The following is a 26,887-nucleotide window of genomic DNA, read 5'->3' as shown; positions in this document are numbered from 1 at the left end:
GAAGCCCATTTCAGTGGAGACCTGAGGAGAAAAGCTCCAGAGTTGTACAAACCAAAAAGTAGTAGTAGAAACAAAAATATTTATGAATACAAAAATAAGATGAAAAACTTGTAATTAGTACAATTGTATTTAATGCATTTGCAAGATTTTGTTTGGTACCAAAAAAAAAAAACAGTGGAATTGGATAAGAGAAAGAAAAAGCAGCATTAGAAAATGACATCCCTTAAGAGAAAAATATTCAAGTAGAGCTTGATTATAATAAAGAGAAGAGTTAAAGTAGAGCTTAAATGCATATCATTTTTGTTTTGTAAATATAAGCAGTGTAACTGAACAAATAGTAAACTATGTGGAAGCTAACTGTAGTTTTGTTAGATATTTAGTGTTGCTAAAAGATGGATAGAAGTGGTTTTGTTCGTGTTTAATCTGCAGTGTGCATGATTCAGCAGGGGATGGGCTATTGTAATACAGCATGTGCCACTTTGAGATGTCTAACTTGTTTCAGTATAGTAGTTTGCTGTTCATTTAATGTGCTGCTTTGTTGAGCGTTAGATTGATTACCGCAATTTAATTTGTGAGCATATATTTATAGTGACTTATTCAGTAAAGAAGTGATGATAGGATGTCTATAGTCTCATAACGTAAAAAGAAATGTATGGGTTTTCTGAAATGGCTATTTTTAGTAGTAGTAAGGGTCTGAACTAGTTAATATTTAGTAACTATTGACCACTTTTAAGAGGAGCAGTTTTTGACTTGATTGAAATTTACTGTACAAGAGTGATGAGCATTGGCAGGAAGAATGAATGAAAGATGTTGTCATTCTTGGGTGAGGCAGCAAATTCTTAGTCAAGGTATATGAATACTAAGATCCTTCTGAACAGCTAGGTTGGCTTTTATTGCATCTTGTCTAGCCTACAGGAAAGTTGCAGAAGTGATTGCTGACTTAAGTGGTGGGGAAGGGTATTCAGTGGCTCTGGCTGCTGCTAGTCAGTGTGCTTTACAGGCTGCTGTAACATGCGATTCTGAGTGCCTTGAAAGTCGAAAGGAGGCATCTTTACTTGGTGTTCGTCGTGCCTTATTCAGTAGAATTTCATCACTCTGCTTTCATTATAGTTGTGGGGATATCTCCATATTAAGGTGCAAGAAAGGTGAGGCACATTTCATTGTGTAGAAAGATCACATTTGTTTTATACAGATGTAGGGAGGAAATGCCAGTAAGTATAATTTATTTATTTAATTTTGTTTCTGGGAAAGTCCAACTTGGAACAAAACCAATTTTCAGCAGAGGCCCAGGGCAAAACACTCCAGTTTGATAGTGAAGTAAAAATGAGCTGTTAGAACTGCACATGTATGTAGGCCCAACATCTTCCGAATGTCTTTGTAGCAAAAAAGAAAGTAATGTTTACTGCAGTTCATGCAGTGTGTCTACCTACTGCAATCTGGTATTCGTGGCTGATTGTAGTAGGTAATGGTGGTCCACATTTTTAACAACATTTATAAATGACTGCATTGTCTGTATCTGTACAAATGGGCTTGACAACCAAACCTTGATGGCACAGTAAGTGCAGTCAGTAGTGGATGAACTTCACAGCTTCCTTTTCCTCACTTCTTGTTGTTGATAATATTTTGTAAAGTAAATGTTGATGCTGACGCAAAACAATTTTGTTTATTCATTTATAGGTAATAGATATGCCAGAACATAACCCTGGACAGATGGGAGGAACCATGAGACTGGGAAAGAGAAGAACAATGTTTAGGACTACAAACTCCATCTTAAGTAAGAATGGTTATGTTTGTTTAGTAATTAGTTTGTAAATTAAGTATTTTAAGATATCTAGGCTCATTGCTTAGTATTGGGATTGTTTAGTTCCTCTAGCTGACTAATTTAACTATTTGTTTAGTTCAGCTGGAACCTAGTTACAGTGCAAGATAGTGAAACAAAAATAAAATTGGCAGTGCCAACCGATACAATAGTACATGTCTGCTGCTACGCTATATATGCAAACAGGTAGTCAGGACAGCAAACAAACAAGAGCATAGACATAAATTTACAGTAAGTATTGTTTTCTAATTAATAATTCACCCATTTCCATAGTGTCATAGCTGGTGAGCAAGTATATTCCAAGACGGTGGTTATGTATCCCATGCTTCATGGCACCAGCATGAAAAAGTTTTTGTTTTTTTTTTAAATATTCTGAGTAAACAAAATGTTAAAAGGACTAGATGAGTAAGTACATAAACTGTAAGTGAAGGTCCCCATTTTCTAAGTAGGTAGATGAATGGGACAGTATTTCAGGAAAATTTTGTAGATCAGAAACAGGAGGCTGTACCCTTTGGGCAACTGGCAGCAACCCTGCTTTGATGAGAATCTTGCATTGGTGTTAATGTGGGGACCAGAACCGTAAATCTGCAGATCTTGTTTAACATCACCTGCAATCTGATATTATTGAGAATATAATCTGCAGTGATGAGAGGTTCAAAGATGGGCCTTATTCTCAGTAGGTAACAAAACTGCTGTAGCTATGGTAGTTTTAACCTCAAAAGTTAAAAGTTAGAGATGTACTTGCAGGTGTCCAGTAGCTGTAATTGCTTTAGTTGCAGAGATTAAAAAGTGGCAAATTTGTGACATGTACTTGATAGTCCCTTAATACACATTCTATTGAGGTAGACCAGAGAAGTTAGTTAAGGGTTGAGCCAGCAACTGTGGTATAAAATTGTTTATTGATTTGCTTGTTGGAATTTTGATGTATTGGCTTTCAAATAGCTTTGTGACCATAATCCCATATTGATGCTTTCTACTTCTCATGTATAAAATATTTATTTGAATAATGTTAACAGCTGACTTATTCCGAGTGTAAGGGGAAATTATGCCATAATTTTGGAAGGTGCTGTGTAATTTGTCACTTTTTTTAGTATTATGTTCACCAGTCTGGTGTTAGCTTCCACAAGTCATGCATTCTAGCCATAGACTTTCAAAGACATTGCTTTATGGAACACACAGCGCTCACCTTTGAGTAACATCTAAAAACTGACAAACTATTCCTGAAAACATTCCAGTTTTCTGCCATGTGAATTTTTATGTCAGGGGCCTGTTTGAAGTTTGTATAATGAGTCTAGAGAAAGCATATGACAGAGTACCTAGAGAGGAGTTGTGGTATTGTATGAGGAAGTCGGGAGTGTCGGAGAAGTATGTACGAGTGGTACAGGATATGTACGAGGGTAGTGTGATAACAGTGAGGTCTGCGGTGGGAGTGACGGATGCGTTTAAGGTGGAGGTGGGATTACATCAAGGATCAGCTCTGAGCCCTTTTCTTATTTGCAATGATGATGGACAGGTTGACAGACGAGATCAGACAGGAGTCCCCGTGGACTATGATGCTTGCAGATGACAGTGTGATCGGTAGTGAGAGTAGGGAACAGGTGGAGACCACCCTGGAGAGTTGAAGATATGCTCTAGAGAGAAGAGGAATGAAGGTGAGCAGGACTAAGACAGAATATGTGTGTGTGAATGAGAGGGGAGGATAGAGGAATGGTGAGGATGCAAGGAGTAGAGGTGGCAAAGGTGGATGAGTTTAAATACTTGGTATCAGTAGTTCAGAGTAATGGTGAGTGTGGAAGAGAGGTGAAGAGAGTTACAGGCAGGATGGATTGGGTGGCGAAGAGTGTCGGGAGTGATTTGTAACAGACGAGTACCAGTAAGAGGGGAAGGGTCTACAAGAGGGTAGTGAGACCAGCTATGTTATATGGGTTGGTGACAGTGGCATTGACAAAAAGGCAGGAGTTAGAGCTGGATGTGGCAGAGTTAAAGATGTTAAGATTTGCACTGGGTGTGATGAAGGTGGGCAGGATTAGGAATAAGTATATTAGAGGGTCAGCCCAGGTTGGAAGGTTTGGAGACAAAGCCAGAGAGGCAAGATTATGTTGGTTTGGACATGTGCGGAGGAGGGAGCATGAGTATATTGGGGAAAAAGATGCTAAGGATGAAGCTACCAGGTAACAGGAAAAGAGGAAGGCCTAAGTTAAGGTTATGGATGTGGTGAGAGGGACATGCAGGTGGTTGGTGTGACAGAGCAAGATGCAGAGGACAGGAAGAAATGGAAACAGATGATCCGCTGTGGCTATCCCTAACGGGAACAGCCGAAAGATGATAATGAGTCTTTGTGTTTTGATACATGATCTCCTTCAAGTGGCTTGCTGTGACCTTTAGAATCAGATAGGTTTGCAGAATATGATTTTTTGACTTTGGTAAATGACACTGGTCAAGATTTAAATACTGGTCTCCTATTGTCAGTAGGTCTTTAATGTTAGGCTTTAGGATCTCGTCCGATTTTGTTGTAAGTGTACTTGTTTCCAGGTATGATGAAGATGTTGCTGCATTTATTGACATTAAATATGGAATCACTGCTGCTGTACCAGGTAGTTAGTTTTTGTAGATCAGCTTTCAGAATATCTGCATCTTCCGAATTCTAGAACTTTCAGACATCCACTGTGGAGTTTTGTTAGACACACACTGATCTCCAGGACAGATACTAGACTCAACGTGCCCTCAACAGACAATTCAGCTTGGTTTAGACAACAACAAATGGGTTCTCCTTCCAAGACGTCCTTATAGTCTTGGACAGGAGAAGCTCTGGATGGCAACCTGCTTTGAAGCTTTCTCCCCCATCCTTTTCTTGGCAAAATGAAACTGCTCTTGTTACCTGCTTGAGGACTGAAAGGTGAGAGAGGTATTTGACTGTCCCATTGACTTTCAGCTACCAGTGGTTTGCTGATGTGTGTGGCTCCCCAGCCTAAGAATGAGAATTAGAGATTCCTTTTTCATCTCCTCTAAAGGTTAGACCCACTGTCTTGGTTCCTCTTCTTTGGTAGTGACATACATGATGAGGCCATATCTTCCATCTCAACAACTAAGATGATGTCTCATTAGGAGAGATCTTAAACTTGGAGAATATTTAAGTTGTGTACCAGAGAGGTTGTTTGACTGCCATAAAATGTATGTGGACCTCATGAGACTTAAGGAACCATATTCTGCTGCAGTACCTCCAGTGATCCAGGGAGATTGTTTCTAATCAGCCTTTTTAGAGCCATACTCAGTTTCCAGCACTAAAGATGTCTGAATTTTAAATGCATGTATATAATTCATGTCATGAATGGTACTTGATTTCCATTGACTCTGCCAGAGGCTCAAAGCTTACACACAGGCTCATTGTGCTGTCAAACGATACAAAGAGAGGAGTACTGAATAGAACTGGCAAAAATATGTTTTCTCCAGCCATGGCCTTCAGAGCAGTAAGCTTGCCAGATTCGTCCTTATTTGTAATGGGAATCCTTAGGCTGATTAAGGTTATAGCCTGAGAAGTACAATTACAAAAACCCCCTCCCCAAACAGCTTCTGAGATGAGTAAATACGTGATCAAATGTGAGTGCAGTGTCATTGATGCCTGTAGTAGAGGCACAGCTACAGGTATAATACTAAGACGTGTAGCTCCGAATTCCGGTTTTACCATAAGATGTCAAGGGGGCAGTTGCTGAATACTCCACAACAAAAACTTTATCTTCCTTTGCAAGAAAGCTTCAAAAACTGTAAGCCTATGGACTCCTTTAAATAATTTTATCTGCCAATCCTCATAGTAAAAAAAAAAATTACCCTACTAAGCTTTTGCCTCCTCTGTAGGAAACAATTCAAGGTGAGACCATTTAAAAATAAAAAGGGCTTTGATGAGGAAGCAGGCCTGTGGGAAGTGGCAGATGAAAAAGCAGAAGAGCAAGGTAGCCCCCTCCCCAAAGATGCAAATTGGCAAAACTTTCCCCCTCTTCCCCAATTAAGTGGAGGCTTGCACTTTCAGCAGAATTGCCTTTCAGTTAGTGTAGACAAAGTGGACAGATGGCCAAGAAAAACACGTAAATTATGTCATGTAGCTTGATAAAGAATCTTCCCTACCTGGGAAGAAACTAGCATAAAACCAAATCTTGGTTTGTCCCTTTCAAATAGGAACCATAGTGAATATCCCCTTGCAGGAAAAAAGGAAAATGGTTTTGACTTTCTTAACCCACAGAAGAATTTCTAATGCAAGTCTATTCTACTTTTCAGGTTGAACATTTTTCTTGGTTTCTGTAGTCAAAATGCTAACTCCTCTCCCTGCACTGTTTTCTGCTGCTTTCTGAACTGGCTGTCATCATGACCCTACACTGCCCAAAATAGCTTTCTTGGGACAGAAAGCTATGATCAAAGTTAAATATTAAGTAAAATAAATCTTTCTAACTCAACATCCCCACCACTAATGGAACTGTGTTCATCTCTGGCAATGAATCATCTGAAATGAGCCATGCATTCTTCTGTTAAAGCTACAGAAAGACATAAGAATTGCTGTAACATGATTTTTTTTTCAGCCAATATTGCAGATATAGAAAAGTGCTAGTGTCACATGTAGAAGAAGTTCACATTGAACTAGGAGCTGTTCACATGCAGTACCCCTGACTCTGTTACGAAACATAATGTACTCCTGATGTAAAGCATATCATACAAGTCAGCAAAATGGGATGAAGTACAGTGATGGAAAGATGATGATGATTTTGAAGTTGATTATGGCCAAAAATGTATCTCCACTAGGAGAGAGTGCACCCTCAAGGAAAACTCCAGGTGGAAAACCACCCAAAGCACATCTTATGGTTAAAAATATTTGAAGGCCCTTACAGCAAAGAAAGTTCAAAGGATTCACTGGTATGTGTATTGAGATCTTCATCTAGTTTTGGTCTTTACCTGTCAAAAGCAGTAAATATTTAATTCCAGAAATGTTAAGTCTTTATTTCATAAGTTGTGGAACTTTCTTTTGGTGCCCTCCTGCATAGGCAAGATTTGTAGGACAAAAACACAAAACAGCAGCTGGCAGACTATCCTATGAAGACAGGAGGCTTCCACCCTCCACATTCTAAAAACACTTTGTAAAGGAATACATTATACTGACTGTTGACTCTTTCTGCAGAAGAAAAGAAACATACTGCACAAAGAGGGGGAGATTGACTGCCTTTTTCGGGAATTTATTACTGTACGTTTACTTTTTGTGGTAATTTTGCAGCAGCATTTGACCCTTTTCGGGGCTTTTGGATTCTGGTCATTTTTTTTTCTTCTGCAGTTTAAACTGAGAAGTAGGTCTATTTTCAGTGGTGGTTGTGCTGGTTGAATGTTCAAACCATAATCTGCAGTGGTCTTGAAAACGCAACCAGTTTGTTCAGCCTTTTCATTCCTTGAGTGTCTATGGGTGTGAAGATGTACATAAGCACATTCACAATGTATCTCCCTAAAATGTACTCTACAGCACACAGTGCATGTTTACAGCACTGCAGTAGTCTGCTACCATGCTATGCCACAGAAAAGCTTTCCACCTCACCCATCACACACAGCACAAAGTCACTTTAGCCTACATAGTAACACACACACATTGTCTCCATTCTGCGTACCTCCTAGACAGTTGTCTGTAGTGCCATCATGGTGTTACTTTTTATGCAGCCCAAGCTGCGCATGGAAAAAGGGGGGGTTCACAGTGATCTGACCTGCTTGAGTAAACAAATTGAAACAAGTAAAATCTTACCCCCAGTGTGTGCACCGTAACTGACCTTCCTTTATCTGCTTGCAATGCCTCATTCCCAATGGCAAGAGCCACACTGCACTATTTTATCTGTTAGTGCATTTGCTAGTAAAACACCTGCATAGTAACTGCACTATTTTATATCCTTTTATAAAGAGTGCATTTGCTAATGAAACACCTAAGTGTTAATGTCTATGAACTGCTAACTTTCATTGTAATCCCCATGTCCTTTTTTCGTCCCAATTGTACATGTCAGTCTTATGACCTTTACTACTTTTCCATACCTGGTGCCAAAGATGGGCTCCCTGGTCTATGATGTGTACACAACCATGCAGTCTGCTCAGTGCCACCCTAGTGCAGTCAGTTAACATATTAGAGATGGGTTTACTGCTCTATAGCTGTCAGGACTACTGGTACATATCTAATACAGAGTTGCTTATCTGTGTATCGGAGCCTGCTCACATAGTCCTTGTTCTGGTATGCAGAATATTACCCATAGATTAGCACCATGTGATTGTAAAGGGAAGCCTGGGTATGTATATCTTTGTGTGTACCTATTACAAGGATGGCATCACCCAAAAGCTTGTCAGATACAGTTAGGGAATGACCACTTTCACAAGAGAAGTGACTTTTTGAGGTATCAGTGTGTATTCCAAAGAAAGGTACTGTGGTCACAAAGTGCTTACTCAATTGGCATGTTTGTAGCTTCACACAAAAAGGTAACTAGCAGTCTGAAGCAGGAAAGGTAAACAGAAAAAAGGAAGTAGTGATAACCAGTGATGTGAAGGGAGTGCAGAATATTGGCTTATGTAATGGTATACTGTATTAGCCTTTGTGACCAACATCATTATTTCATGCTGTTAGAATGAAATAAGGGGACTGATTGCACTGTAGGATTTGGTGAGGGTCACAAATCTGTATGTATAATTATGAGAGGAGGGGTGAGGCATGACATGAGTAGAAGTTAAGTTAGGTGGGACTGGTTATGTGATTAACAAATCTGGTGGCACAAGAGAAGGTTTATATCCAAAGCTGAGGTAGTAGGATGGTAATAATGGAGGTTTTGCAGTGGTGATTTTGTGGTTTTGGAGATTTATCACACCATATACATACAAATAGAGTACATATAGTTGGTAATCCCAGTTCTTCATGCTCTTTAATTACAAGAAACAGTTAAAGACCAAGGAAAGAGATGAGGCATATCCATAAGTTGAAGTGGACCGAAAAGAAGGAAAAGAGCTGCTGTGTTTCATAGGGGTATAAAAAGGATGACATACTAGATCTTGAAAAATGAGAGAGAAAGATGGATGTTTTGGAATGGGAAAGTCTGAGGAATAAGATGGAAAGTAATTAGGCCAAACACAGTTGGAGATTTCTTCATTAACAAGGAGCGAGATGGAAATGGAGGTTATAGATTGATATCCTTACATTCTCTCTTGAATCTAAGTTATGTATTGTTTGAAAATTCGTATCATAAGAATTTGATGGCTTTATTGGAGTAGAAAATGGTAAGTGGTTAGAGTAAGGTAGCTATACTTGGAGGTACAAAATCGGCAGGAAAAAGAATGTACGTTTGTTAGAAACGGACTATAATGTAGCTGATTGGATAGATTTATCATGAAAGGGACCAGTTGTATAATGGGAAAGAGGTAAAGATTATAGAGACAGATATGTCCAACCATGGAGTGATGGAGCTGATAGGTGGATATAACGAGGAGGCACTGTAATTTGGGAATGGGTAAGGTGGATATAACAAGGAGGCACTGTCAGTTGGGAATGGGTAAGGTAGATTAGAAATGGTACAAAGAGCAGAAACTGTAAACTATAATTGATTAGTTGAAGTGAGTGAATAGTGGCAGGAGGAGTTAGGAGACAAATGTGTGGTGAAGTAAAGGCAGCAGTAAGGGAAGATGGCTGGAAAGCAAAGGCCTGTGAAAGGGGGATGAAGCAATACAAAAGGCATTGAAGAGGTTGGGAAGCAACCAACAGTGTGGGATGGTTCTATAATCTTATAAGTCTTGAGGAGGGAAGGAAAGCAGAAACTATAATTTCATCTAAGATGCAAGCAACAGCAATGATTAAATTAGAGACTGAAGTCTTGTGTGAAGGTGATTTTTGTAGGTATATTTTGGGAAAATGGGCAAATATCTTGGTCAGAATTTCAAGGCAGGGAAGAGAAATAAGGTGTAAAGGAATGTAACTGGGAACGAAAAAGAGAAGACATGAGTATTGGAGACTTGATTACAAGAGTTCTTTAAAGAAATGTACAAGAGGGAGAATTCCAAAAAAAAAAAAAAAAGTGGTGGTGGAAAATGGAACAGGAGGAAGCATGAATAGTGTGGATAGACAGGCAAGTATTAGGTCAATCTCTGAATTACAGAGGTTAAGACGGTAGTTGAGTAAAATGTTGGAAATTTGTTACCCAGGTGGATTTCCAGTAGTTACAGATGAGGGGGGATAAAGTGGCCCAAAACCTAATGGGAGAATTCATTGTTACAGGAGAGAGGCTGAGGTATCTTTCCAGTGATGAAAGGAGCTAAAAGATGAATTGAGGCAACCCCTAAGATTCAGTCTTGTAGAGCAGTAGCTTTTTAATAGCTTTTGTCACAGTTAAAGCTAGTTCCCTGCCAAGCCCCGGCCATCTACATGTCAGCCTCTATGACCCTCAAAGCTCTTACCTAGACCTACTATGCTCACCATTGAACCAATTACCCTATTCATGGGAGACTTTAACTGCCCCTCTATAGATTGGGAGACGTATACTGCCTCTGTCATGCATGATGTTTAGTGGACTTTATCATCGGAGAGTGTTGCGGTGTATCAGGTTTGAGATGGTGAATCTTCAGGAGGTCATCTTCATACTGCTGCAGGAAATCTGGATGGTGTCAGATGCTTATGGACACCTTCAGGCAAAAAGTGTCAGGGTTCCACTCAGGAGCTTCCTTCAGTTCACTCTAAGTACCACTTTCCTTTGAATGCTGCCATTTGTTTTCTCATTTGTTCCTATGGCATTTAACAATGTGTTAACAGCTGTGGCAGGTCTTGCAGAAGATGCATTTTGTCTTCTCCTTCCTGTATGATTGGCTTCTAATGGTCTATTATTGGATTCCCTGCGTGGATGCTGCCATACTTTTTAGCCTTTTGATACTCTCTGTAAACTGGGAGAAATTCTTTCTTGTACCTGTCGGCATATTACTTCAGAATAGAGCTACATATATTCCAGTGTCAGTCATTCCTGGCCGCATACAGGGTCAATAAGGTCATGTTCTTACCAGCTTATGTGATGCTGCTGGAGATATAGCTCCGATGCTTGCTCCTTTATGGCTTGATGGACTCTAGGGTCTTCAGCTATTCAGGTTCTCTAGGCCCCTTTTTTTTGCCTGTAGATGCAGGTGTTACAGAATTGCAAGGTGTCTGTCACTTCAAAGTCATTACTTACTCACAGATGTGTTCTTTCTGTCAAACCCCTTGTCACCGGGCTGGGTTGTAATGGGTAGTCCCACCCAGCCATTTGATGGGTCTCCCTTGCCTGCCACTGACTGGTTGTTTTAACAGTGTGTAGAGCCAGTCTCTCACACTCTCTCTCTCTCTCACACGCACACTCTCCTCACATGAGCACACTCCTCTCACGCACACCCCAACCAACCAGTGGAAGTGTTCACTCCGAAAATGAAGCTATATATGTGCCATTAGCATTTTGTAGGCAATCCTTCTGACCTTGTAGGCTCTGGAGCTAAAACTGCTTCTGTGGCTGTTAATTGGCCCACCAACCAGTCCGTTATAGGGTACCTAAACATCCAAGCAGTCATATGATCATACCCACGTATGCAGAGAAACTGTGTGAATAAGTGTTGTGTGTAAGGAGTTGTCGCACTTAATATCCCTAGGGAAGTGAATGTGCTGGCAGGTTGTCTGAGCTGTTTCTCCACCCTTCAACTGGAGCCAAGAATTCTAGCATTTTGCCTGGTTAGGATCTTCAAAAGTGGAGTATGTTAATCAACCTGTTTGCCACCTGACAGAATGCAATCGTCCTTACCTTCTCCATCAAGCAAAGTTAGGAGGATTTTAGCAGTGGCTGCATTGTCGCACTCCTGAAAGGAGAGAGAATTTCACCTTCTCACCACTTCCTCTGGTTCAGCACCTCCCTAAAGAATTCAAAGGAGGAGCAAAGGCAATCCTTTTCATCCCTTAGTAGTTGAAAAGACTAGCCTTTCAGGTCCCTGGCAGTAAGGAAACCTTCATATTTCAAGCAAAGGGTGTCCTACATGACTGGAATGACAGTGGGTTCCTATCTATGTCTGACTCTTCCTTTTGCCTGTGATACTACTGGTCTTCCCAGCTAAATTTCCAGAGCTGATTGAAACCACCAGAAAACCTTCCTACCAAATAAAGTATGCTGTCATGTGGAAAAGATTGCCTGTTTTGGTGGAGAGATGTTTGCCTCCCTATTTGATCAGTGTACAAGTGCTCCTGACTTACTCATACACCCTGTATGGGTTAAGTCTGTTTTTTCCATGTTCAGGGTACATGATCAGTTGTTTCTTCTAGTCAGGACATTATGATGGACAGAACTATGGCCCATTACCAGCTAGCCAAGGAATTCCTTAAAAAGTGGTTTGGAATTTCCTCCTGGCCTTTAACTCTTCTACTACAGTGTATTTGAACTTATTGATTAACAGGCTAGCCCATCATGCATTTAACCCCGAGATTAGATGTAATGGAAATAAATGTTTAAAATCTTTCTATCAGTTGATCTGCAAGGAAACCACCCTGTGTAGGTCTTAAATGATTCCAGCAGATTTGTTTAGAGTTCCTGTAACTCACGAAAGTACTCTGTGTACCTTCTATAGTGTAGATGTCCATTCTTCATATTTCTTAACCTTCACAAAAGTGTGCTTGCTTAGTGGTTGGAGAAAACTGTCAGGCTCTGAGACTAGATATGCATGCCTTGCCTAGTGTCATGCATGATGTCAGCACGTCAGAAAAAAGCAAGTGCTCAGAGCTTTGAAAAACTTAAAAATTGACAGGAAGAGAGTGCATCCCAGTCGCAGGCCCATCGAGGATGTTTCTCAGACAGATTAAGTGTAATAAAGCTGTTAATTTGAGTAAGTACTATGCTGCCTGCCATTAAGGACTATTTTAAGCCTATCCAGTTTTCCTTTTTGTGCTCAAAATATAACATATCCCATTTGGTTATAGGTTGGCCTTACTCACCCTGTGGTTGATAATTATATATTATCCCTAATCAGAATAACTGGGATCATGCCATAGATAATTTGAGGGGACCCATGCACAGGATAATGAATTTAGGATCTGCCTCAGTCCATTAGTAGTATGGGGGGCAGTTCTGGAGTAAATTTTCTGTTTCCCATTCATAGATCCAAGTTGCACTTGAATATGGACAGGGATGAACTTTGTTTTATGTGGATGGGGAGTCTATCTCAGAACCAGTATCCTATGCAAGATGTACCTGTCCCTCCAAACTCTTGTTACTGAAGGTTTAGATTCCCTAGACAGTGCATTACTTATGTCTTTTGGTTTGCTGATGTGCAGTAAATTCATCCATAATGGATTGGAAGATGCCTTGTATGCCAGATATAGGTCACCTCTTAAGTCTGTAGGATACTGAGTATAATGACAGGGCTTTCAGTTGGTCCATATAGGGACATATTTAGGCCTTGTATACTTTTAGTAAGGTATCTCTGTGTTCATTCTAGTTGCATATATCTGGACAGATACATGGCGGGGGGGGGGGGCATTATATTCAATGATTGGCCTAATAAGGGCTGAATAAAGGGAGACAAAATGACATCCGTAGATCTAGACACAATCCCTTTGCTTGTAAGCTGTGCAGTGTCGAAGGACTTTCTTATAACAATAGACACAAAATTGTTTAAAAGTTAGGTCACTGTCTACAAATGTTCCCACATCCCAAACATCTGTCTCTACTCTTAAGGATGTGTATTGTCAATGTAGAAATTCCCTGGTGTAGATGATTTCCCAAGGGATAAAATTCTTTTTTTGACATTTAGTTTGTCCATGATGTTGGCACCAGTTATCCGAGACAACCCTTCCTGCAGGATGGCTGTCATTTGTGGATTCAGTGACTGCTCCTTGCTTGCAGTCATCTGAAAACATATTCAGCTAGAACCCTTTGGTGTTAACCTGTACTTCAGAAAAGTAGATGCCAAACAGGAGAGGTCCCAGCACAGAACCCTGGGGGACTGCACTGGTGACTAGTCTCTTTGTGGAAGTAACTTCCCCTATTTTATCTGCAATACTATGTGAGCCAGCTGGCGATCTAGCAGATGACATAGGGGTTTATTCACGGTTTATTTAGCTTTTTTGGTATGCCTGAGTGGGGAATCAGACGCTTTGGCCAGGTGTATGTATGCAGTGTGCACCATTTTTGCCTTCAACCATTCCTTTACTGACCGTTTCAAGAAAATCCACCAGATTGAGTAAACGTGACATGCACTTGACTAATTGGACTGGTGTTTCAAAGTTCTCTGTGTCTTGATTAATTAAATGATAAATCTTTCCATGGCTTTGCATATGAGGCTGGCCAGACTTGTGGTTTGGTAATTCCCTTGGTATGTGAAAGGTCTTCCCTTATGCAGAAGAATGTGTAGCTGTTCTCCATTCATTTTGCACAGTCTACATAGAGGTTTCTAATAAGACTTAATGCCTGCAAAACTACAAGCACTGTTGACTCCAGGTTGGTGACTTGAAACGAAGCAAGGAAAGTAATCCTCTTTTTTTTTACATGCGAGTAGTTGCTTAAACCGATAGTTGCTTTACTTGTTCCATTTTTTCTGTTTTGAGAAATCTGTTTGACGTGGTGGTTTTGTTCTGTGTGGCATATAGACTGTTAAATTACCCAGGCTGCATTTCATATGATTTTTTTTCGATTGGTTTGCTTCTTGTGTGATACTTGAATACCCAGAGTACATCTCTGGCCTTGTCTTTTCTGTTGAGACTCAAGGCCTGGAAGAACTACAAGCACCGTTGATGGTGCCCTGCTGGTGATTTTGAAACAAAAAAGCAAGAAAATGAATCCTCTGTTTTAACATCTGATGTGTATTTGCTTAAACTGATGGAGCTGCTTTCTGTTTTACCTGTTCCATTTTTTTCTCTTCATTTCACATTGTTTTCCTTCTGTGAATCTAGACAAGGTGAAGGCATTTCTTCAAACATGTGATGTTCTACTTGATTTTTGTCTGTGGATTTGACGCTTTAGCAATGAACTCACAACTGACATGCATGCATGGTCATTCGTGTATGCCATTACAGAGCATTACAAGATGGTACTTTAGTCCCTGAAAAGGACTTCATTCATGAGGCTGCCCTGTTTTTACCCCTTGGCTTAATTCTGTACTTCCAACTGTTTCTGACATTTTGCTGTATTTAAGTACCATCTTTGGTTTCATGACCCTTCTTCAAATTCATTAAGATAGCTGTTGGGCAGAGATTTGGGTTTTTCTTTATAAGTTTCATTTTAAATTGAGTAGGCAGATTAATGGGAAAAGTTCTTTTGAATTTGGCTATTGCAGTAGCTGCATTTTGTTGCACAAATGTATATTATTGTGTAGGTCCCCTGATTAAGATTCATTTTCAGTAGGTTTGTTATACTTGGGTTTATTTCTCCATTTCACAGGAAAACTTTACAAGGACTCTGATTATGTGGAAGAGAGACATCGACACAGGTTTGAGGTAGGTAACAGTTCTTTTGCTTTTTTATTTATGAGCATAAACAAAAATGCAGTTTGTATACTTTGTAGGTTTCTTTCAGCTTCTACTGAAGTGTTATTTTTAAATGTTTAGATATTCACAGCTGGGTAAGATGAGCTATGCAGAAGTGCTTATTTTCAGAAGCACCTTTGAAAGGTTACAGACAACTGAGAAGTATGGCTTCCTGCTAGAAGTGAGACATCTTAATTTTGTGTACTGCAACTTTGAAAAATAAATTTTGATTGCAAATCAAATTTAATCAGCTTCAAAACTCAAACTTGGTGTAACTTCTTTCTTTTTGCTAGGAGATCCCTCCCCCTGCACTCTGTCAGCATTTGGGGGATACTCCCAATACACCTTTACTTGCATACTCGTGCTAAAATTGCAATTGCTGTACTTCAGAGTATGGAGAATATTCTGTGTTGCTACAGGCTCAGGCTTGGTATATGTTCCAAATATTCATACTTAATCACTTTTCCAGGTATTGCAGGTATTGTCCGCAATTTCAACAGAAAGCCCATGAAACACATGAAAAAAAATAGCAGTACTGTTGTGCTTATGAAGGGTGATAACACTAATAGCGAACAAGATATAGTAGTGAGAACAGCACAGTACTGTTACTACTTGTACTAAGTAATGAGCAGCCCTATTAAAAATAAATTTAATTTCTCATTTCCAGTAGCTTGTTACACTTGGGGGGGGGGGGGGGGATTGCACAAGTATTCTGCTTTTGCATTTAAATGATGGCAAAATAATACATTACTCACAGCCTCAAGGGCATATGTCCTCCAAAATGTGATACTTTTAAAATAAGTGGAAGTAAATTAGCCGTTCCGAAACACTAATGGAAGTCTGACAGCCTAGTTTATGCCACTGCAGAAACAACCAGATGCCATTAAAGACAAATGAAGCATATGGGGTCCGTTAATGATGGCTTCTTTGAGTCTGACTGTCAGCATGTAATGCAGTTGAATCTTCTTCCATGGCTAGATTCTAAATATATATTTGAAGCATTCTTAAGTCAACAGGTCACAAGCTTGAGCATTTTCATAGCCAGCAATTTAACACATCACAGCACTGAATATAGGATTAGTCATTTACACCAAATGGTATGGAGTTCTCTATTTCCATTTCTTTTCTGTTGTGTGATTCCTGTACTTCATTAAAAATTGAGCCCCATTTTTTTTATATTGCACTGTTGTATATTACTTTTGAAATATTTCCAATACCTCATTCTTTTTCACTGCTATGTTGAAGATAGTTGCTGTGGCATCCCCAGTCTAGGCTAGTAATCGAGGAGCTTGAATCCTCACCACCGACACTGGAGAGGGACGTTCACTTGGAACAAAAATAGATATACTCAGTATTTCCAGATGCAATTCTCTGCATCAAGCACATTTTCCCTTAAGAGCACACAGGGAACACACTCAGTCTGGGGGCTGGTTTCCTTGTGTGTGTCTGTCTTTCTCTCTCTCTCTCTCTCTCTCTCCAGATTCTCAGTCAGACTCCCCACTGGCTCTACTGTAGAGTTGAGTCCTTAGCTGAGTGTCCAAGCCAAGTCCTCCACCACTCTGTGAAACCAGTGCTTCGTGTCCCTGCTCCCAGCAACTTGACACATGCACTCTGAAATTTGATTTACACACACACACCTGGGAAAAGCTGGCACAAATTTATTAGTTGTGCCCCCTTCCACCAGACACTCCACAAGGGTACCCAATTATACTGTTGAAATTAATATTAATACAAATTTTAGCATTTGGCCAATGCAGTAAGGCTTTCAGGAGTGGTCACAGAGTCACCAAATAAGTGTGTACTCCCAAAGGTTAAAATTCTCTAAAGGACCAGCCAAAATGAAAAGTTTAAATATATTTTATAATAAAAAAAATGAAAATACTAAATATCTACGTACAGGAAACACCAGAGTTTGTCTCAAAAAATATTAAAATAACACAGATAAATAGATTCACACAGATACAGAAAAACGTGATTAATATAACTATTCCCTGGTTCACTTACCAGAGCAAGGCAAGATGAAATAGGTGAGGATTTGAGAGGATCCTTCTTTGTCAAGTTACAACAATAGAGTGCTCTGAGACTTCAGTCTCACCTAGTATTAAAATATCATTTTTAGTGATGGCTTACAGAATGACATCACATACATGTGGTTCTCTGCTACCCCCTTGGCTAGAAGCTTGCCAGTATTTAGCACATGTCAGTAATGCGCACACAGTGCTTGCTAAGATCTATTGCTGCAAAATCTGTTGCAGCTTCTGCAAGTCCTAAAACAATTTTAATCCTCAAACAATTTTAAACCTCCACCCTTCCAGAGTAGCAATTAGTTCACCCTAAAGACAGTACAGAAGGCTTCCTAGTACTTCTTAGTATTCAGGCCAGCTGAGAACTACCTGCAGGCAGATAACCCAAATGTAATGACTGCAATAGTGAATACACTCGAACATCTACATTTATGGTAAGTATACACAACTGTACTTTCCAATAGTTTAAATAGCCTAAAAGGTGCCAGGCTGTATTCTTTTTAAAATTATAGTACCTAATAAACAGATAGCAAAAAGTACAAAAAATGTAACAGTAGTTTGACACCATGCACTGTTAAAAACTATAAAAAAATAACTAAAAGTTTAATCGTTGTTAACTGGTAAAAATCGTAATCTTTCATATGTTAGCAGCCTTTGTTTTTAAAATCAGTTTAATTGATTTATTTTAATTGATATAAGACCATTAATACCAAGGGGCTGCCTTTGTGATCAGAAAAGGCTAAAAAAGGAAAGCTGTGAAAATGTTTTCATCTGGTTATCCACATCTTAGCAAGTTCTGAAAGAACGTCAGCTGACAGCAGTCTGATAGTGTAAAAGGGTTATTTAAAGACCACATTGAAAGACTACTTGTAGGAAGCACCAGAGTTGCCATCTTTGTTGTCATAGTCTTAAAAGAGCAGCTTTTCCCATTTCCACAGTTCTGCTCTGTGCATTAGAGAGCACAGCACTAGTTTGAGGCCAAGAACTAAGAGCAGAACTGAGCCTTCGTCTTCCAGAGTGATTTGACTTTTTTATAACTCTTTCTAGGTGGACTCCACTGAGAATCCTTTGAAAGTTTTTTTTTTTGTAATCTGGGAGGAACTGGTATTGCTCCCTCCACCCTTTAATGTTAGGAATGTATTGCTATTTACTGTCTTGGCTAGTTGTTTCCAAAGCATGTAATAGTTTTCAAATTTAATTGCAGATTCTTTACAGACATGCCTGTCAATTTTCAGTTTGCTTATACCAGAACATTGGATTTGGAGACAGCCTCTAAAGATTGTCAAAAATTTTTAAAATTTGTCAACAAGTGTTCTATAGTCTGTCCAAGCTGAGAATTTCATTAGCTTGAATTTGATGGTAATACTGTCTGAGGCTGTATCAAGTCAGGTTAAAGTTGGATTCTCTTCTGTGAAACTGTTACTTTTGTCACCACTGCCTAATGAAGAGACATTTGCTGACTTAAGATTCCAAGTAGAACCCCATTACATTATCCGACTTTTCTGCTGAGAAACCTATGGCGGGAGTAGAGAAAGTCTCCCTCCCAATTCTGGTGGTGTAGAGAGAGAAAACCCCAGACTGCAGCACAGGCGACTCAAGTTCACTTAGTTTGGGTATTTGATGGAATTAGCAAGGAAGGATGCGTGTGCCCACCTTGGCCGAAAAGGTGAGAGAGCAGGACTCATCCAGCCACAGTAACCTAGGAGGAAGTGTGGTTTTCTGCTGCATGTCCTGGGGCTGAATGTTTGGCTCACCAAGCTTACCAGCTTGGTGGTACCCTTCATTAAAGAGTTACAGGGGTGTGCTCTTGCAAGGGGAAGTGCAGCAAGACCACATCAAAAGAGTAGGTCATACAATCTCCCTTATTGCTGGTATGCCAGTGAGGGCACAGCCTTAATGGCTTATGGCATGACTGGTAATTTGGACAAGTCTCACTTCCACACTGCACTGGGGTAATTCCCTATTACAGGGAATTGAATGAGCAAGGGATGGTTGGTGAGGCTTGATGGTGGGCAGGCATGAAGGGGCAAACATGATCCAAGGGGGAAAAAATAATGTGTCTACCTCTGTGACTTGAGGCTTTGACTTGAATACAGTTTTATCATCTTTACTTGAAGTATGAAAACCTTTAATTGGTCGTGGACAGTCAAAAGCAGCATTTTGTTTGCCCCAGATCATGTGCTAAGGTTTTTATCCACTGTTTGTTAAATGTGTGCTCTTAAAGTGGCTTTTTGGTGCTAAATGCAGAGCTGTATATGTTCATAATCAATCACTGCTGCAGTAGCCTTAGCTATATGGGTTATATCGATGTAGCACATATAGCTAAGGCTACTGCAACAGTGACCTTTAGAATATGTATCGTTTTAAGTTAACTTGCACAACTCTACTTTCTGTCCTGTGACAGAGAGGATTCTTGTACAGGTTTCATATTTGTTGGGATTCCACACCTCACTACAAAACTGGGATTACAAAAACAGGTCTTGCTTTGTGGTGGCTGAGAAAGGTATGGTTTCCTCCTTTGTGGTTTCTGGCAGTAGACAAAACTGTGCCAGTCTAAGCCACTGAAGTTCCTCCTTCATTTGAGATCTCAGCTGGCTTCACCTTAGCGGGATGTGCACTTTTTAGGTTCCTTATTACCACCAAGTCTTCTAGTTGAAGATTTAGTAGCAGTTTTAAGCTGCTAGTATGTATTCTAATAAGTACAAGAGGTTCTCCATCTGGACAAAATAGTATTCTATGCAGCCTCAGCCTGTCATTTTGCAGGTGATCTGACTTGTCCCAGGCATCTTTGTGACTGACCGTGGATTAAGTGAGTTGAGATCCAAGTGCATGCTTCTGACACCTCTGAGCATACCAACTTTTTAGAGGACAGAACTGTTGCATAGCACTGAATGATTGAGCAGCCCTTTAAAGAGGTGTTCCATATCTGCAGAGAACCCAGTGTAGCCTTTTCCCCCTCAAAGATCAAATGTCCATTAAGACTAATTGGCTTATGTTCATCGTGTTACACTGCTGCAGTCATTACACTTGGGTTATCCTGCCGTCAGGCGGTCCCAGTTGGCCAGAGTTCCAAAGTCTTGGTCCGGCGTCGGTTGCTGTCGCTTCTTCCCTGATGTCAGTGCGCCAGGGGTATATAAAATGCATCCGGCGCCATTTTCTTCAGTCTTTCTTGCTGCGCGGTGCCCGAAGCAGAAGCAGTTCGCAAGTGCCTGCCGGCCGACTCCTGAGATTTTCGAAGTCTAATTTCAGATCCAAAGTCTTCAATAAAGCTAAGTACCCCGTTGGGGAAACTTTTTTCTTGCCTCAGACCGATGTCAGAAAAAGTTAATTGTATTTCTTGTGGGAAGCAAATACCTCATAAGGACTTCCACTCTTACTGTATTCCATGCCTAGGCCCTGATCACGACGTCACTAGTTGTCGGTTTTGTGCTAGATTTAACAAACGCACTATAAAAAGACATTTTGATTTTACTTTGCACTACTTTGGCCGAAGGTTCAATTATACTATGCCGTCTGATCAACAGACCTCAATACCGAAAAAACGCAAAGACAAGGATAAAGACAGGCATCCGAGGTCCAAAACCGACTAAACCTCTTCTAGGCCAGTCACCAGTTCGCCGGTTCTCAGGAGCTTTCGCAGCCCCCGACACCCGCTACCTCAGAGCCACAGGCCGCTTCAGACTCCCACGTGGAGACGACTAGGCCTCTGGAAACTCAAGGTTTTGGGCCTACGGAAACTAATCCCTCAGATGGGTTCGGAGCCACTGAGCAGGCATGAGCTTTTGAGGGTGTTTTCAGACCTTCACAACTTACCATTAAAACAGCCAAGCCAAAGGTACCATTAAAGACAAAGAAACAAGTACAGCATTCTCCTGGACAGTCCTCCATGCCCAAGAAACAGATGCTTAAAATGGCCAAATACCTCATTACTCTAATCAGGGGGTCCCATCCCCCTCCTGAGAAAAGGCCTAGGCAGGATACAGACTATGATTCCTCTGATCAGGTTTCCATTTCCTCCGATTCCTCTTCAGACCAGGGATACCCTCTACCCCCCAATGAGGACTCAGATGCTGAAGAATCTATCCCTTCAGCCTCTCCTCCTGAGAATTATTATTTTGGGGAAACTTTGCATCCCATGAGGAAGCATTTCCATTGGGAAAGTCAGGATTACTCGGAATCCAAGAAAAGGCTCAGGGATTTCCTTTTATTGCCTCAGCACAGGCCGCTGGTTATTCCGCCTGTGCTAGACAATTGTGGATGATGTTTTCTCTGAATCCAGCGTATCTCCTGATTCTTTGCCCCCTGCTCCAGCCAAGCCAGACCGGTATTATAGAGTCTCTGACTCTCAAGTTTCTTTACAAAAACCCTTCTGCTTATCCAGAAACTATTTCCCATGGTCCAAAAGGGGTTAAGGCTTCTATTGCAAAAAATCCAGTACCCTCTGACAGATTCCAGAGCTTTGGATAGATGGGGGAAGAAAGAATACACTTCTGCAACTTTAGCAGTAAGAGCTTTAAATTGCCAATTTCACATGCTTAAGTACCAACAATATTTAATGGCTCAGTTAAAACAGAAAATGCTTGCAAGCTCAGAAGCTCCTGATTGTAAAGAAATGCAGGATTTATTGCATGCAGTTGAACAGGTGGGAAAACATACTCTGCAATGTGGTTTTGATTCTTTAGAGGCCTCTTGTAGAGCCACAGTTACAGGTTCTGTGATTCGAAGACATGCTTGGTTAAAAACAGAGTTTACCTGATCATGTTAAGGCAAAATTATTGGATGCTCCTTTACAGCATGATACCTTGTTTGGTGTTAAGGCAGAAGAGGTGTTAAAGAAAATGGAGGATAAAGCTAAATCTATGCAAGCAGTGAAGGATTTCTTACAGGTACAGCCACCTTGGTTTAGCAGAAATTGGCTAACAAAGAATTGGTCCTTTCCAGTGTCAGACAGGCCACAGAGAGGCAGATAGAGACGTCCAAGAGGCAGATCTCAACCCCAAGGCCCAAACAGACAACGACAGTGGGGCACCTCAACCCCAAAAGGAGGTGAGGACACAAGTCTTAACCTTACAGGAAATGGTCACAATGACTTTCCCCTTCGTATGCCAAGCACGTCCCTTTTGGAAGCCCCCTTAGGGGGAAAACTAGCACTTTTTTCTCAAAACTGGCAAACAATCACCCAAGACAAATGGATTCTGAATATTGTCTCAAGGTTACAGGTTCCACTTTCATACTTTACAAAGGCTAAAAGGAATGCCAGACCTGCCACAAAATCAATGGTCAGAGGCACAAAAACAAATTTCTGCCCTCATGGACATGAGAGCTATTCAAAAAGTACCACAACAGGAACAAGGACAGGGATTTTACTCAAGACTGTTCCTGGTCCCCAGGAAGGACAAGGCCTGGAGGCCCATACTAGACCTTTCAATTCTGAATACTTACCTGGATATTCCAAAATTCAAAATGTTGACATTACAGCAGCTTCTACCCATGCTGGGCAAGAAGGCTTGGCTTGTTACTCTAGACCTCAGAGGCATACCTGCATGTCCCTATTGGACAAAATTGCAGAAGATACCTCGGATTCAAAGCTGATACAATGCACTACAAATTCTCTGCACTGCCCTTTGGCTTATCTATTGTGCCCAGGGTCTTCACAAAGTGCCTGGCAGCAGTAATTGCATTTTGCAGACAAAAAGGAATTCAAATATATCCATACCTGGACGACTGCCTCATTCAAGCAGAGACCAAGGACATTCTTCTACAGCATCTGGTGTTTGTAAAAAGGTTGCTAATTTCTCTAGGGTACACAGCAAACGAAAAGAAGTCAAAACTAGTGCCCTCACAATGGATTATATTCCTGGTTGCCAGCTTAAATAAAACGGCCCAGATGGCTTACCTCACACCAGACAAACAAGTTCAACTAACTCAATATTTTCAATTACTGGCAAAAAAGTCCCATCTCCCTGCAAGAAAAATTCTGCAGGCTCTGGGATTCATGGCATCCTGCATACTACTAATACCATATGCCAGACTGCATATGAGGAAATTACAATGGTACCTAAAAAGTGTTTGTACTCAACACTCACAGTTTAGAAGCAGTAATACCAATGATTCCCTGCCTACAACAGGAGTTTCGATGGTGGGCACAGGCATGTCACCTAAACAAGGATCAGCCTTTTACCCAACCCACAGCCAGACAGATGCTTCAGATTACGCCTGGGGAGCACACATGGCAGGAAAATGCATTCAGGGCAAGTGGACCACAGACCAGATGCATCTTCACATCAATCAAAAGGAGATGTTGTCTGTTCAAAATGCCCTAACAGCTTTCAAAGACCTTCTGCAACCAGGACAATTATTACTAAAGACAGACAACACCACAGTAAATGTGGTACATAAACAAGCAAGGTGGCACTCATTCTTATCCCCTATGCAGGCAAGCCATGACCTTGTGGAACACAGCTCTAATGTATCAAGTTCACCTGCAAGCACAATTCCTGCCAGGAAAGAAAAATACTCTGGCAGACTATCTAAGCAGAAATATCATGGACCCTCACAAATGGAAATTGAATCCACAAGTCTTCAGCATGGTAATGCAAAAATGGGGATGCCCAGACATGCATCTTTTTGCCTCCCCACTGAATTACCAACTACAAAAATTCTGCACAAGGACTTATCCCAAACAAGCATGGAAAGTGGATGCTCTTTTGTTCAGCTGTAAAAACCTAAAAGTTTATGCCTTCCCACCACTGCCTCTCCTTTCAAAGGTACTCCTAAAAGCCAGACAAGAAAAACCACAGATGATCCTGATTGCTCCAGACTGGCCACGCTAGTACTGGTACCCTATCTTAAGGAACTTGGCTCAAGGCCCACCATGGATTTTGCCTCTAATTCCACATCTGACTCAACAAAACAATCAGATCCTGCATGGACAGCTCAAAACCCTAAACCTGGCTGCATAGCAGATACATTAGCCAAACAGGCAACACCTCTCTCTAAAGCTGTTATGGATGTCATTTTGGAGGTCAGGAGGCCTAGCACCAGGAAAGCTTACTCAGAAAAATGGAAGAGATTTTGCTCCTGGAACCAGGCTCAAAGCCTTGACCCTCTTGTTCCAAACATTCCTCAGATTTTACAATACTTGAGATGCTGGACAGAGGCCTATCCTCATCAATTAAGATCCATGCGTCTGCCATTTCAGCACATTACAACACTGATCCTCCTTTATTCTCTCATCCCTTGCTAAAGCAGTACCTCAGAGGGGCTAAAAACATAAGACTGCCCCGGAGAGCACCAACACCAACTTGGGACCTCAATTTCATTTTGGAAAAACTGACCCTACCACCTTTTGAGTCAGCCAATACAGCCGATCTAAAATTTTTATCATGGAAAACAGCTCTGCTCCTGGCAGTAACTTCAGCACGAAGAGTCTCAGAGCTACAGGCATTAATGGCAGTGGAACATTTTATAATTTTTCATCAGGACAGGGTTTCTTTAAGGACAAACCCCACCTTTATGCCAAAGGTTATATCTAGTGTGGCTCTTAACCAAACCATCCATTTGCCAACATTTTATCCAAACCCCCTGAATAAAGGGGAGAAACTTCTGCATTCTTTGGACATACACAGGCAGCTACGCTTCTGCTTGGACCAAACAAAAGTTTTCAGGAAAACTGAGCAACTGTTTGTAGCATATGCTGCAGGATCACAGGGCAAGGCTATCTCAAAGCAGACTATATCCAAATGGATAGGACACTGTATTCATTACTGCTACACACAGCATGGAAAGTCAGTCCCAAATACCATTAGGCCACATTCCACCAGGGCAACAACCACTTCAGCAGCCTTTCTCGGAGGAGTACCTACCAAGGAAATTTTGGAGGCTGCAACTTGGAGTTCAGTGCACACCTTTACCAAGCATTACCACCTGCCTCTTTACTCTAAATCCAGTGCAGGATTTGCCACTGTAGTTCTGCAGGGCCTCATAGCCAATCCTAACTCTTTAGACCAGCCACCCAACCTTAGCTTTGGGATTCTACCCAAGTGTAATGACTGCAGCAGTGTAACACGATGAACATAGTACAGTTTTGTACCTACCATAAATGTAGATGTTAGTGTTCACACTGCTGCAGTCCATGTTACCCTCCCTCCATCCCCTCTGAACTAGCGGGACTTATCTATACCTTTCTATCCTATACAACCTTTGTGGTGTGTTTGCTTGTTACTGAAGGTATTGTTTTTATCTTATATGTATATTTTTTATTAGCAATATGTATTTGCCTACCTTTTGGGGGCACCTGACATCTGGGGCAAGAAAAACTGAAAAAAAATGGCGTCTGATGCATCTTATATACCCCTGGCACACTGACGTCAGGGAAGAAGCGACAGCAACTGACGCCGGACCAAGACTTTGGAACTCTGGCAGACTGCGGGACCGCCTGACGGCAGGATAACCCAAGTGTAATGACTGCAGCAGTGTGAACACTCGAACATCTACATTTATGGTAGGTACAAAACTGTACTTTTTTATTGGTTGTTTGTTTTGAAGTGGTCAGAGCTGTTCTTGAGGCAGTCTGTTCATCTCGGTGTCTTTACATGGGCAAAATGCATGAATACACTTCATTTGGACATCCATTAAATTCACTAAGATAAATTAGATGTTTGGCTTACAGGGCAGTCTCTGATTTGGCCCTAACGGAAATGCTACACATTCGTAAATCAAACTGAAGGAGGGTCACTCACAGCAGGGATCTTAACCTAGCCTCTGACATGAGCGAGTAGTGCTGGAAAGAGAGCTGCATCTCCCTGAGACTGTCACATCTCTGGAACAAGTTTCCAATTCATGTGAAACGGAGCCCATCCCTGACCCTCTTCAGATGCAACCTAGATCAGTAGATGGTGACGACAGATTCACTCCTGGAGTGGGTGCCCATGTCCCTCCTGGACAGAGGAAGTCTGTATTGAGAACCATAGATCCTTCTGCGAACTTCACTCACCTAACCACTGACATTTGGGCCAACTTGGGATAAATATGGCAAGATTTGTAAGGACTGTAGGGCCGTTAGCCTAGTAACCTATGAACCTATATTTGCGCACCTTTGAAGCGCACCTTTTTCACCAGTTCTTTTTTCAAATTAGCTGGCTTGTAATCTCTATAGGTTGTCTGCTCGCAGGATCTTGACTGATGGGATATATATATATATATATATATATATATATTTATATTTTTTTTTTTTTTTTTTTTTTTTTTTTTTTTTTTTTGGTGATGTCAGAGTTGTTCCTGAGTCAGTCTGTTCATGTCAGTGTCTTTGCATGGGCAGAATGCATGGAAACACTTCTTAATTTGGGCATCTATTGAATTTGCTAAGATAAAACAGACCTTTTTTCTTTGCTCTTGGTACCGAGTGGCTTGCAGTGGGTTTGCAAACATTTCCAAAGTAGAGCGGCTAATTGCATTACCTTTTTTGTCTGGGAAAATGCTGAGTGACTGTTTGCAGTGCTATATTCAGAAATGTCTCCCTTCCCTTCCTGGTGTTTA

The 26,887-nt window shown here is 40.9% G+C and overlaps 1 protein-coding gene across 1 annotated transcript in view; it reads left to right on the top strand.

Annotated features, from left to right (window-relative positions):
• Positions 1 to 26,887, top strand: part of CTPS1 (CTP synthase 1) — a gene marked incomplete in the record, with an annotated part of 606,469 nt that overhangs the window by 533,248 nt on the left and 46,334 nt on the right. Inside the window, 2 exon segments of the mRNA XM_044060229.1 lie at positions 1,678 to 1,774; positions 15,241 to 15,296. Of these exon segments, the coding sequence (XP_043916164.1) occupies positions 1,678 to 1,774; positions 15,241 to 15,296 (153 nt within the window).

Source organism: Protopterus annectens, chromosome 1.part2 (genome assembly GCF_019279795.1).
Source record: "Protopterus annectens isolate FY-2018-M chromosome 1.part2, PAN1.0, whole genome shotgun sequence".
NCBI lineage: Eukaryota > Metazoa > Chordata > Ceratodontiformes > Protopteridae > Protopterus > Protopterus annectens.
Note: the sequence above shows the minus strand (reverse complement) of the source record. Positions and strands in the feature narration are given on the sequence as shown.